At 42.2% G+C, this 12,706-nt stretch overlaps 2 protein-coding genes across 5 annotated transcripts in view; both read left to right on the forward strand.

The window, feature by feature from the left end:
• The first annotated feature begins 392 nt into the window (after positions 1-392).
• LOC112405869 (60S ribosomal protein L37a-like) lies at positions 393-747 on the forward strand. The gene has a single exon (XM_024754440.1). It carries the CDS (start codon positions 418-420, stop codon positions 694-696), a length of 279 nt encoding a protein of 92 aa, XP_024610208.1. The 5' UTR covers positions 393-417; the 3' UTR covers positions 697-747.
• Positions 748-11,941: 11,194 nt separating this feature from the next.
• Positions 11,942-12,706, forward strand: part of GIMAP1 (GTPase, IMAP family member 1) — a 7,398-nt gene continuing 6,633 nt past the window's right edge. For 2 of the 4 annotated variants that reach the window (XM_024754442.1, XM_024754444.1), the window contains exon 1: positions 11,942-12,136. The gene's annotated coding sequence lies outside the window, so the exon portion shown is untranslated. The remainder of the gene's footprint in view (positions 12,137-12,706) is intronic. The other 2 variants (XM_024754441.1, XM_024754443.1) reach the window with 1 other exon arrangement.

Here is a 12,706-nt window from a genome sequence, read left to right on the forward strand (position 1 = left end):
CGGTAGGTACTCAGTAAAGACCCTCTTGTAAGTGCACAGGTTAGACCAAGAGCAAATCACTATTGTCGCTTTTATTAGCCCCTGAATATCAGTTCTTAGTTTTCCTTTATATTGTATGGTCCCAGGTAACACTATCAGTTTCCTTTAGTTTGTTTAATAAATGTTTCCTGAGGGGCAGGTCTGTAAGTCCTGTCTTATAATGCCACACAGGGGAAGTAATCCCCAGTGAAACATGTCTATCCTACAATATAATTAAGCAAAAGAGATGTAACCATCTTATATAAAGCCTATTTACATATGCCAATATGTATTAACTTTCATCTCAATGTTATGATTTTATACCTTTACCTTTAGTTTCCATTAGGAGCCAATCAACAGGTCTCCTCCTCTCTGGGCTCAGACCTAGGTGGTGGCGACATGGCTAAATGCACCAAGAAGGTCAGAATGGTGGGTAAATACGGGACCCATTATGGTGCCTCCCTCCGGAAAATGGTGAAGACAATTGAAATCAGCCAGCACGCCAAGTACACTTGCTCCTTCTGTGGCAATACCAAGATGAAGAGACAAGCTGTGGGCATTTCGCACTGTGGTTCCCGCATGAAAACGGTAGCTGGTGGTGCCTGGACCTACGACACCACTTCTGCCGCCACAGTAAAGTCAGCCATCAGAAGACGGAAGGAACTGAAGGACCAGTAGAAGCGCCACCATTTGAAACATTGCTAGCCTACAACAAATGGGTTAATTTATGTAACAACAGCAACAAAATCAAAAAACAAAGCTTGTTCTTACAGGGACTCCTAGAAGTTTTTTTTTTTCTTTTTATCCCCAACCATTTAATCTATTTTGTATAAAAGACTCTGGGTTCCCAGGGACCTCCCTGGTGGTGCAGTGGTTAAGAATCTGCCTGCCAACTCAGGGGACACAGGTTCGAGCCCCGGTCCAGGAAGATCCCACATGCCGCGGAGCAACTAAGCCCGTGCGCCACAACTACTGCACTCGCGTGCACCTAGAGCCCGCGAGCCACAACAAAAGAAGCCACCGCAATGAGAAGCCTGAGCACCGCAACGAAGAGCAGCCCCCCCTCACCACGACTAGAGAAAGCCCGCGCGCAGCAATGAAGAACAAATACAACCAAAAATTAATTAATTAAAAAAACAAAAAGGCTCTGGGTCCCCAGAGAGGAGCTGAGCCAAGGGACCCAGGCCCTGTTGTCAATCTTTAAACTTGACTAACTGGCCTAACTGCTGCCTCAGGTAATCGTTGTCCCGGTATCTCAGTGTAATTTTCTTTTTGCCTTTCACATATATAGATTATTATAGATACACATATTTATTTATTTTAAACTGCGATAAATAGAGTGGACTTGATTGGGGCCTTTTAATGTTGGGGACCAGTTGGGGGGTCCTTTTGGACCATCCAACCTTAGGTCATGTTCTATCAAAACCTTTTCCTTTAATCTTATTAACATTCATTTTACTTACCCATTTTTAAATACCAGTGATAGGGATAGAGTAGGGTAGTTACACAGGTAGTTTTAGAAATCCCACTAGGGGATTATAGTTAGACAGGGAACTTTAGGGAACTTTGGGAGACCACTCTAAGTTCATGATCACTCAGGAAAGCTATGGGAACATCGTGAAACAAAGCAGGCTTGCTTAACAATAAAGCCATATATAAAAGCACAAGATATTCACGGTCAGCAAGATACCGATTCTTAGGACCAAGTGGAACGGAGCAGAACACAGAACCCTGAAGTGCCCGCCCCCCCCAACCAGACTGTAGCCATGACATAAGCTGCTCCATCTTGAGCAGTACTGAATCTAGGGCCAGCACAATTCCAGGAACTGGCCTCAAGAGAATGGGATTAACATTATTGCTCATAATAATCTATATCTTTGCGGGCAGCCAAAGAATTGTAGCTTTTCTGCTCATATATGTAAACAGGCAACTAAAATTGTCAGCAAAGAGGTGCTACAGACCCATCATGTCAACATCTTCCACTCTGAGAAGATGGCACCCTATGTCAGCGTGAAGTTATAGGAGAAGAATCTTTGCCCCTAATCCCATAGAAATGGAATGGTCTTTGACAGGGGGGAATTGAAAACAGCTCTTTTGCCACTTTCCTGTTTGCCCATTTCTGTTCCCCTCTAACCTTAAAATAACCTAATTATAGGAATGAGATCACTAGGCAATTTAACCTAACTCCTGACCTGAGCTCTCCTGAATGCACACCATGCCTCATCTAACCTGTTGATCCTTTTCCTAGATTAAATGAAGACTGAAGTGGTTAAGGACTGACCAGCTCTCTGCCCCCAATAGCCCCCTTGGCAATCCTGCAGGCAGATCACATGGGCAAGATAATATCTAAAGAGATGGGCTTCCCTGGTGGCACAGTGGTTGAGAATCTGCCTGCCAATGCAGGGGACACGGGTTCGAGCCCTGGTCTGGGAAGATCCCACATGCCGCGGAGCAACTAGGCCCGTGAGCCACAACTACTGAGCCTGCGCTCCGCAACAAGAGAGGCCGCAATAGTGAGAGGCCCGCACACCGCAATGAAGAGTGGTCCCCGCTTGCCACAACTAGAGAAAGCCCTCGCACAGAAACGAAACCCAACACGGCCATAAATCAATCAGTCAATCAATCAATCAATAAAATCTAAAGAGAGAGCCAGCCAGCCTGCACGCAATGGAGAAGGATGCAGAATCCAACTTCTTGCTTTGACGATTCACTGAGGTTCTTGTCCCCCGTTTTTCCCTTTAAAAACTGTCATGGCTGAGCAGAGTCTTCGGAATTGGTTTCTGGACATGAGTCCACCTTCTCTCCAGATTGCCAGTTCTTCTGATTAAAACACTTTTCCTTTCTACTAACACTTGCCTTTTAAATTATTGACTTCTGAGCGGCTAGCAGCTGAACCTGGGTTTGGTAACACAAGGACAGGAATATTAAGGGAAAGGTGACATTCCAAAGTACAAGACCCTCATTATACTGAAACCTGAGATGATTTAACATATTTGAGTATATGTTACCACCCTTCTGCTGATTTGAATAGCGCCATGACAGTCCCAGTTGGACCATATAGGGTCAAAAACTCCCCCACCTGGTGCAAAGGAGGAGCTAATGATGTAAGCCTGCCATCTACTCAAAGAATGAGGAAGAAAGTGGTCTTCTCCCTCTCCCCACTTATCCATTGATGATAAAAATGTAGCCCACTTAGTTCTCGGGGCAGGCCCTCTTGCCTCACCCTTGTATCCTTCACAAGCATCCTATACTAATAAGTCCACTCCTTACCCATCACTTTGTCCCTCACCGAATTATTTCTGTACCAAGACATAAAGAACCTGAGCTTCATTAAGTTCTGAGATGAGTTGTCTGGTTTGACTCCCAACAGGTAAGAGAGGAGCCAGGATGTATAGGAATTTTGCAAAAAAAGCCCAGGTAGTCAGAACTTGAAAAGATTACTGTTAACTCAAAAAAAAAAAAAAAATCAGACAAGTCAATGAATTTAGTGCTTTTCTCTATCTGGGAAGATGCAAGAGTCTGGGCTCATGGAAATCATTCCTTTGATATGCACCTTAGCTGTCTAGGGCCAGTATCCTGCTCTCTCCCATCCTGAGTCCCCTCAGGGGACCCGGTTGGGGGTCTGCAGTGGCTGGGGGCGGGGCAGCAGGCGGCCTGTTTATCTCCATCCTGAGTTCCCTCAGACTCACCGTGGGGGTGGGGAGGGCGGTGGTAGGGGCTGCTCACCTGATGGCCGTGGTATCCATTGTTTCCTGATACGGCAAGCAATATTTTTCTTTCACAACACCAAAATAAAAACCAAAAAATTGTTGTTTTTTTTTTAAAGAGAAGCTGAAGGAACCAAGGCCTGGGAGTGCCATTTAAGGTCTCCTCGGCTCCGGACGCGCAGGCTCAGCGGCCATGGCTCACGGGCCCTGCCGCTCCGCGGCGTGTGGCATCTTCCCAGACCGGGGCACGAACCCACGTCCCCTGCATCGGCAGGCAGACTTTCAACCACTGCACCACCAGGGAAGCCCTAAGGTCTCCTAAACTCTTAAGGGGAACAGGCTGACTGCCAGGATATTATGAGCTCAGTGAGTTATAAGACCACCTGCCTTATATCATGTCCCAGTCCCACCACCAAGGGCCCAGCCCACACTTTTACAGAATACCAAATTCACACAAAAGAATTGTTTTATCTGAAAAAATAAGAAGAGGAGGACATTATCCCTTAAAATAAGATAAAACAAGCTTTAATGCATTTAAAGGTATGGAGGGCTTCTCCCTAGGCTACACTGGCAGTGCAGGACTACCATCTCTGTCTGATGGTTTAACGGCATTCAGCATCCCCCTGTGAGCCCCTGACACTTGTCTGACTCCATAAGACTCAGTCGTACACTCTCATTTAGCATATGGGCACCAGGTCTCTCCATTAACATATGAAATGCAGACAGTGGAAACATAGGTGGGTCTTGATTCTGCCACTAGCGAGATCTATGGTTTGGGGGAGAAAAATATGACCCCTCTGAGCCCATCATCTTAACAGATGAGACGATAAGGAAGTATTATTGACGTCAGATGTCTATCGCGGAATTGTATCATACTCTAATATTTGGGCCTTGCCCAACGAGAACAAATCCCCAGACTCTCCCACTGGCACGGATCATGAACCCTGGCCTGCTTACCCATACTGCTTCTCAGATATCAGTTGGTTATAGTTATAAACTTCCAGCAGTGGTGCAGAAAAGGGAGACCACCATGTTGGGGGGAACATTCCTGAGGCTCTTGGCTTCAGGGGTTTGGGATGCGGGACCAATATTAGTATAGGCCCTCCCTTCTCGGTGTTCTTGAGTTCCGAGGGTCATCAGAGCAATGGATAGTTACAGACAGTTACATATATCAGCTTTATTTACCACTTGGCTCCAATAGCCAAAAAAGCAGTCAGCAAGGAAATGGGTTTTTCACCCACAGCTTTCTATTTCTCTCAGGAAACCCACAGTTCCCTTCCTTCTTTGCCTACCTAGATTTCTTAGTCCTACACCTCCAAAGCCCACAATGTCTGCTTAGAAATCCCCTGGATTCTTAGCCATTCCATGATCCTAATGGTGGAAGAGCCCGATTAGGAGAACAAGAGCTGGGAAAGAATTTAGAGGCTGCCATAGTCACCCGATAGCATTCAATACCTTGCTTTCTTTCTGCCGTTTGTAATTTGGTTTGCGTGATTTCTGCTCTTATTTTCAATTCTTCCTTTTGGTTTCAATCTGACAGCTTTTGTTGCTTCCCTTCAATCCTCCTGTAAAGACATTGTTCTTCAGTGCTTTCTTACTAATGATGGGTGCTATAAATAAAACTTTTACAAGGGGTAAGGGAACCACTACAATGTACACCTCAGCATATCACCGCACAAACTGCTTTTTGTTTCCCATAAATCCCTAGATTTTCAAGAAGTGGGCAACAGGATGTTCTATTTTACCCTCGCTTGTGCAGAGAACAACCCACATCCTGCCTCAGCTGCAGCCATTTCCTGCTTGCATTTCCTCACCACTCTGTCTTATCCATCACTTGAAATTGTGGTCATAGCACAGGCTATGAAAGGCTAGATTACGGGGTCCAGGTCCCCCTCTTGGTACCTGCTGAAGTGTTCAGAAGGGAGAGGAGAAGGGCTAGGCCAAAGAGAAATCTCACCGTGGAAACTGCACTGAACTCTCCTTAGGATTCTTTTCAGAGCCCTCCTCAGGCTGCCCTGGCCTGAGGATGAAGTGCAAGGGTTTTCCTGTGAGTTTCCAAACCCACAGCAGGGCCTCGTTGAAAGCAGGTCCAGCAGTCAGCACTTTTGACTTTGACTGAACGAAACAAAATAAACTCTGCTCTAGACTTGAATAGGTGTGTATGGGTGTTGCTGTCTTTCAAAATCCTGACAACGAAGTTCTCAAAGCCTAAGTAGCTAATAAACAGCTGAGCAGCCTCACTGGTACTTAATGACTCATTTCTAAGCTTTGAGAGGCCGCACGTGACTTTTTGGAAATATAAGGAGACACTAACATTTTTCTTATCCTCTGCAAGTAGAGCATGTTTGTATTTAGTGGAAAACCAAGGATTCCAGATAAAATAGCAATCTGGAAGACAATGGCAGCTGCCACCTAGGTCCCCGTTAACTATAGTTCATTCAACTACAATAAAGAACAACAAGAATGGGAAACTAAACTCTACAAAACCCATGCACTCAGCAGGAAGGAAGAAGAGCGGAGCTAGCGACATGGCCAAAGTTTAACTTAAACTAATGACAGGGTGTCCAACTCCAGAAAGCATTGTGGGGAGCCCTGCAAGCTTATTACTGGTGAAAAACCATAACCAGTGGAAATTCTTTTTAAAGAAAGCAAAGTCTCTAGACGTTGTCCCAAGATCATATAACAAGTGAATAGACATTTATTGAAAAAAAGTCTACTGAATCTGAGTAAGAACAGTGAGAGTCTGTATCGTGCTTGAGCCGTGACCCACTTTCTCCGTCCCCAACCCATCCTCAGCTCAGCTTGAAGGAAACTCCATTCTAGGCAGGGGTGGCCGAGAAGATGGGGCTCCCTCTCCCCTCAGCTACCCAGCAAGAATATAGTATAGTACCAACAGGGCCAGGCTGGCAACATTTCCCATCCCCTCCAACACTGAGCTGCAGAGACTAAAGTTCTGGTGAGTTCAGCCAGCAGTACCCTATTGCTCCTCTTTTCATAGGGCAGACACTCTACCCTAGGCATGACAGGCCCCAACTGCCCACACTCCAGCTCCCTCTTAAGATAGATGTTTCATGCTAGGAGAGGCAAGTGGAGAACTCCAGAGGCTACCATCCCCTGCTCTGGGCTTGGAGCTGTGGCTCAAAGATTTTGTTCAGGATGAAAAGAAGTTCATAATAACAGAAAACTCTAAAGCCTTCCCCAAAGGAAGCAATTATTTGAAATAGAGTGTGGGAAGTTCAAGTGAAAGCGTATTTCTGAAAATGATAAAGATTTTAGAGGAGACTGGTAACGTTGTGAGAGCCATAAGAGAAACCATAGGCCTACAATTTTACCAGCAAGAACCAGAAAAATAGACAGGTAAGAAGAGTCCTTCTAGGGCCAGAGAAAACCTGAAAAACTGGCCGTGAAAACTACCCCTGCAAAGGACACCAAATTTAATTAGATCAGACTGTGGAGCAATTTATGCTCATGAACCTGGTCAAAAACTAGAGTGCAATCAAATGGCAGTTAGTAAGCCTAACAGCAGGGTGTAATACCAATAGAGTCACACAGATTAACAAAGAGATTAGGGAAACAGACATTCAGAGAGAGCACTGCTAAAACTTTTCATCCCAGTTGACTGTGTGAATGCCAAAGTCTGCACCCTCTGAGGAGCAACATCAGAGATTCCACACTGCGGGGGAAATAGTCTTCACTAGAAGAGTCTAGCTGAGTCACTAAACAAATAGGGAACAACGGCAAATCAAGCCCCAGAAAAGCAGGAGGTGAATCAATACCCAGAGTTGCTATACTATGTTACCTAAAATGCCCAGTTTTTTAACAAAAACTGCAAGACATACAAAGAAACAGAAAAGTGTGATCCACGTACTGGAAAAAATCAGGCAACAAGAATTGCCTGTGAGAGGGCCCAGATATTGGATTTGAAGACAGAGCTTCAAAGCAGCAATTATACATATATTTAAAGAGCTGAAGGAATCACACTTAAAGAAATAAAGGAAGCTATCATGACAATATCTCATCAAATAGAGAATGTCAATAAAGAGATAGAAATTACTTTTTAAAAAAGAACAGAATAGAAATTCTGAAGTTCAAAAGTCGGACTGAAATTTAAAAATTTGCCACAAGGGCTTAATGACAGATTTGAACTGACAGTAGAAAGAATCCATGAATTTGAAAATATAACAATTATAAACATATGAACTTAGCAACTGAACCCTGAAACACATGAAGCAGAAAATGACAGCAATCAAGGCAAAATAGACTATTCAACAGTAATAGCTGTAGAGTCCAACACCTGACTAAGAATAATGCATCGATCAACTAATCAGAAAGGCAAGAAAGAAATAGAAGATGTGGCCAACACTATAAATCAACTAGATCTAACACAAGATACTCCACCCAGCCACAGCAGAATACACATTCTTTTCAAGTGCGCAAGGAATATTCTCCTAAATAGATCATTTACAAGGGCATAAAACAAGCCTCAATAAATTTAAGAGGCTTTAAATCGTACATAGTGTGTTCTCCAACCAAAATGGAGTAAAATTAGAAATCAATTTAAAAATTGAGAAATTCAGTAATATGTGGATATTAAACACCATCTTAAATAACCAATGAGTCAAAGAAAAAATCAAATGGGACATTATAAATACTTTGAGATGAATGAAAATGAAGAAACAACATAGCAAAATTTATAGAGCTAAAACAATGCTTAGAGGGAACTTTATAGTTGGAAATACCTATATTAAAGAAAGAAGATCTCAAAACGATAATCTAATATTTCATAATAAAGCAGTAAGAAATTAAGCAAACAATGTAGAGCAGTCAGAAGAGGGATATAATAAAAGTTAGAGTGGAAATTAATGAACTAGAGAATATTAAAACAATATAGAAAATCAACAAAACCAAAACTTGATTCTTAGAAAAGATCAACAAATTGACAAATCTCTAGGTAGTCTGGCCAAAAAAACATGGAGGAAAATTAAATTACTAAAATCATGAATGAAAGAGGAAACACTGGTACTGAGCTTACAGAAATAAAACAATTACAAGGAAATATTATGACCAATTTTATGGCCCCCAGATTAGGTAACTTAGATTAAATGGACACATTCATAAGCGATCAAAACTGAATCAAGAAGAAATAGAAAGTCTGAATAGACCTATAACACTTAAAGTGCTTCAATTACTAATAAAAAATATTACTACAAAAAACACAAACAAAACACCCAGGCCCAAATGGCTTTAGTGATTAACTCTCCCAAACATCTAAGATGAATTAATACCAATTCTTCACAATCTCTTCCAAAAAATAGAAGAGGACGAACACGTCTCAACTCACTCCATGATGCCAGTATTATACTGATATCAAACCGGAAAAAGACATCTCACAACAAAAGAAACTATATACCAATATGTCTTATGAATATAGATGCAAAAATCCCAACGAAATACAAGCAAAGAGAATCCAGCGATATATAAAAAGGCATGTACACCATGAACAAGTGGAATTTATCCCAGAAATTCAATATTGGTTTAAGATCAATTAATGTAGTAAGCCATATCAATAGTATAAGGAAAAAATGATCATTTCAATAGATTTAGAAAAAGCATTTGAGAAAACTGAACACAGGTTCATAGTAAAAACACTCAACAAACTATGAAGAGAAGGAAAATTCGACAACCCTTGTAAAAGACATCTGTGAAAATTCTACAGCTAGTACCATACTTAATAATGGGAGACTGAAAGCTTTCCTGCTAAGATTAGATATAAGACAAGGATATCTGTTCTTGTCACTTCATTTCAACTTTGTTCCAGAGGTTCTAACTAGAGCAATTAGGTAAGAAAAGACACTGTTCAAAAACGACGTGAAGAGGGATGCAAAGATGGTTCCATATCCACAAATCAATCAATGTGATACACCACATTAACAAAATAAAGAATAAAAACCATATGATCGGAACAGGATAGAAAGCCCAGAGGTAAACCCACACACATATGGTCACCTTATCTTTGATAAAGGAGGCAAGAATATACAGTGGAGAAAAGACAGCCTCTTCATTAAGTGGTGCTGGGAAAACTGGACAGCTACATGTAAAAGTATGAAATTAGAGCAAAAAACACCATATGATCATCTCAATAGATACAGAAAAAGCATTTGACAAAATTCAACATCATTTCATGATAAAATCTCTCAAGAAACTGGATACAAAGGTAACAAACCTCTAATAATAAAGGTCATATACAATAAGCCCAGAGCTATCATACTCAACAGTGGAAAGCTAGAAGCTTTTCCTATAAGATCAGGAAAAATACAAGAATGCCCACTCTCACCACTTCTATTCAATATAGTACTGGAAGTCCCAGGCAGAGCAATTAGGCAAGAGAAAGAAATAAAAGACATCTAAATCAGAAAGGAAGAAGTAAAACTGTCTCTATTTTCAGATGACATGATCTTATATATAGAAAATTTTAAAGACTCCACTCAAAAAATGTGATAAGTAATAGGGAAATCCAATGAAGCTGTGGGATACAAAATCATAGACAAAAATCAGCTGCATTTCTAAACACTAATAATGATTTATGAGAAAAAGAAATTAAGAAAATAATCCCATTTACAGTAGCATCAGAAAGAATAAAACACCTAGGAATAAATTTAAGAAAGGAGGTCAAAGACCTGCACATGAAAATTATAAGACATTGATAAAAGAAATTAAAAGACACAAATAAATGAAAATGTATTCCATGCTCATGGATTGAAAGAATTAATATTGTTAAAATACTACCATACTACCCAAAAGTATCTACAGATTCAATGCAGTTCCTATCAAAATTCCAACGGTGTTTTTCAGAAACAGAAAAAACAATCCTAAAATTTGTAAGGAAGCACAAAATATTTCAAATAGCCAACGCAGTCAGAGAATGACAAATACTGTACGATATCACTTTTTTATGTGGAATTTTTAAAAGCCAAATTCATAGAAATTGAGAGTAGAATGGTGATTACCAAGGGCTGGGAAATGGGAGAAATGGGGAGATGTTGGTCAAAGAGTACAAACTTCCACGTAGAAGATGAGTAGGTCTGGGGATCCAATGCACAGCACCGTGATTATAGTGTAATTCTGTATTATCTACTTGAGAATTGCTAAGAGAGTAGATCTTAAATGTTCTCACCACCAAAAGGAAATGGTAATTATGTGTCATGATGCAGGTGTTAGCTAATGTTATGGCAGTAATCATTCTGAAATATAAAAGTGTATCAAATCAACACATCATGCTCGTTAAACACATACATTGTTATATGTCAATTATACCTCAATAAAGCTGGAGGGTATGGGCAGGGGGCAGAGTGGGGGGGGTTGATCAGGTGGAGTTCAGTGGGAGTTGGGTTCTTCACTAAAGAGCTGGAAGGAATGGGTGAACATCACACCCCAGCCCATTAGCTTCAGATGAAGTTAATCCCCTCACTATATCCGTGGAAAGTCAACTCCAGAAGGTTGAAGTGAGTTAGGCAAGATCACACGGTTTGTTAATAATCTAACCAGGTCCAGGGCGTGTGTCACCAAAATACTTCTCTCCACACAATGATTGGCTATTTTACTCACCTTTCTCATGACCCTCCTAAGAGGAGAAACAGTCACTTGAGTTGGAGGTACTAACAGAGATGGCTAGGTTAAGCCCTGTATAAAAATTTTCTGTCTTCTGCCGGCTGTCCTATTTTTAATAGCTGGAAAAGCCCTCCTTTTTTTCAGAATGATGAGACTTTGCGTGTGATGTTCCTAGCAGGTAGGACCACTTTGGTGGCATTGTCCACTCTGAGGTTCACTCAGAGATTCCTCTCAAATTCCTGTCCTGGGGAAGGAAGGCCATTTTATTTTGTTTTTTAAAAATGCCTGAAAAGCAAAAGACAACTGGAGATAAGATTGCTGGTCAAAGGTCAGAAACAAAACGAGTCCTCAGAAGCCTAAAGTGCTCTTCCCCGCTGAGGTTATAGAACCTGCCAGGGACAACATGCTGGTGTCACAGGAACTTCTGGAAAACAGTACCATAGCCCAAAGCAGCGGGTGGGATTCGCAATGACAACATTGTGCACCCACCACCTCACTGGCCAATGTTTCTGTCTCTTTAAGTCATCACCACTGGGCTCCCCCTCCCTGAGCTTCCGGAACTCTGAGGTCTGAGAGGCACAGAGACTTCCTCCATGTGTGGAGAGGAAACCGCCCACTGCACCCACAGTCCAAGGGCAGGCGGTAGGTCAGGAGCTTCTTGGAGCCAGCATTAGAGCCTGTCGCCAATCCTGCAGGAACGGTGAGCACAGGGGAAAAGGAACCAGCCCGGAGCAGGACCTGTGGGGAACAGGAAGAGCTCTGCCTGTGTGAAGCTGGCTGAGTGGGCAGCTGCATTCTGGTAGGTATGTGAAAGGGGGGCAGGATCTAGAAACGGTAACTTCATGTGCCTCTAGGTTTGTAAGGTTGTTCTGAGTGTCAAACACAGTAAGTTCAGAAGAACAGGTAAGCATCTTCTCGAGCTCTGCTGCACACACGCTCTTCTTTGGGACTAAATTCTCTCTCCTTCCCTGCTCCCTCAGTCCTTCTGCTAGAACTACTGCGAAGGCAATGAACATTCCCCAAATACATGTGCAGCAAAAGCAAAAGGTATTCCTGGGGACTTACAGGGAAGCTAAGCTCAGAGCAAGTTACAAAGTGAAAATTCGGTATATATCTGAGCCGAACCCTCCTAAAACCTCCACTCTCCTTAACACTAGCCACAATAGTGCAAGAGACAGCTAAGGTTGTGAACTTGGTCCTCAGCCCTTGCCCTACATGATCACTTGAACATCTGCTCCCCACCCCAAACTGGGCTCTGTGGGCTGCTCTGGTGTCAATTAAGGGAGTTTGTTGATTTCTAGACACAAAATAACGAATCACATTATGTGATTTAGCCCTGGGGTAAACTTTACAGAAGCTTTGGGGGGTGGGGT

This window comes from Neophocaena asiaeorientalis, unplaced genomic scaffold (assembly GCF_003031525.2).
Source record: "Neophocaena asiaeorientalis asiaeorientalis breed wild unplaced genomic scaffold, Neophocaena_asiaeorientalis_V1.1 scaffold407, whole genome shotgun sequence".
Classification (NCBI taxonomy): domain Eukaryota; kingdom Metazoa; phylum Chordata; class Mammalia; order Artiodactyla; family Phocoenidae; genus Neophocaena; species Neophocaena asiaeorientalis.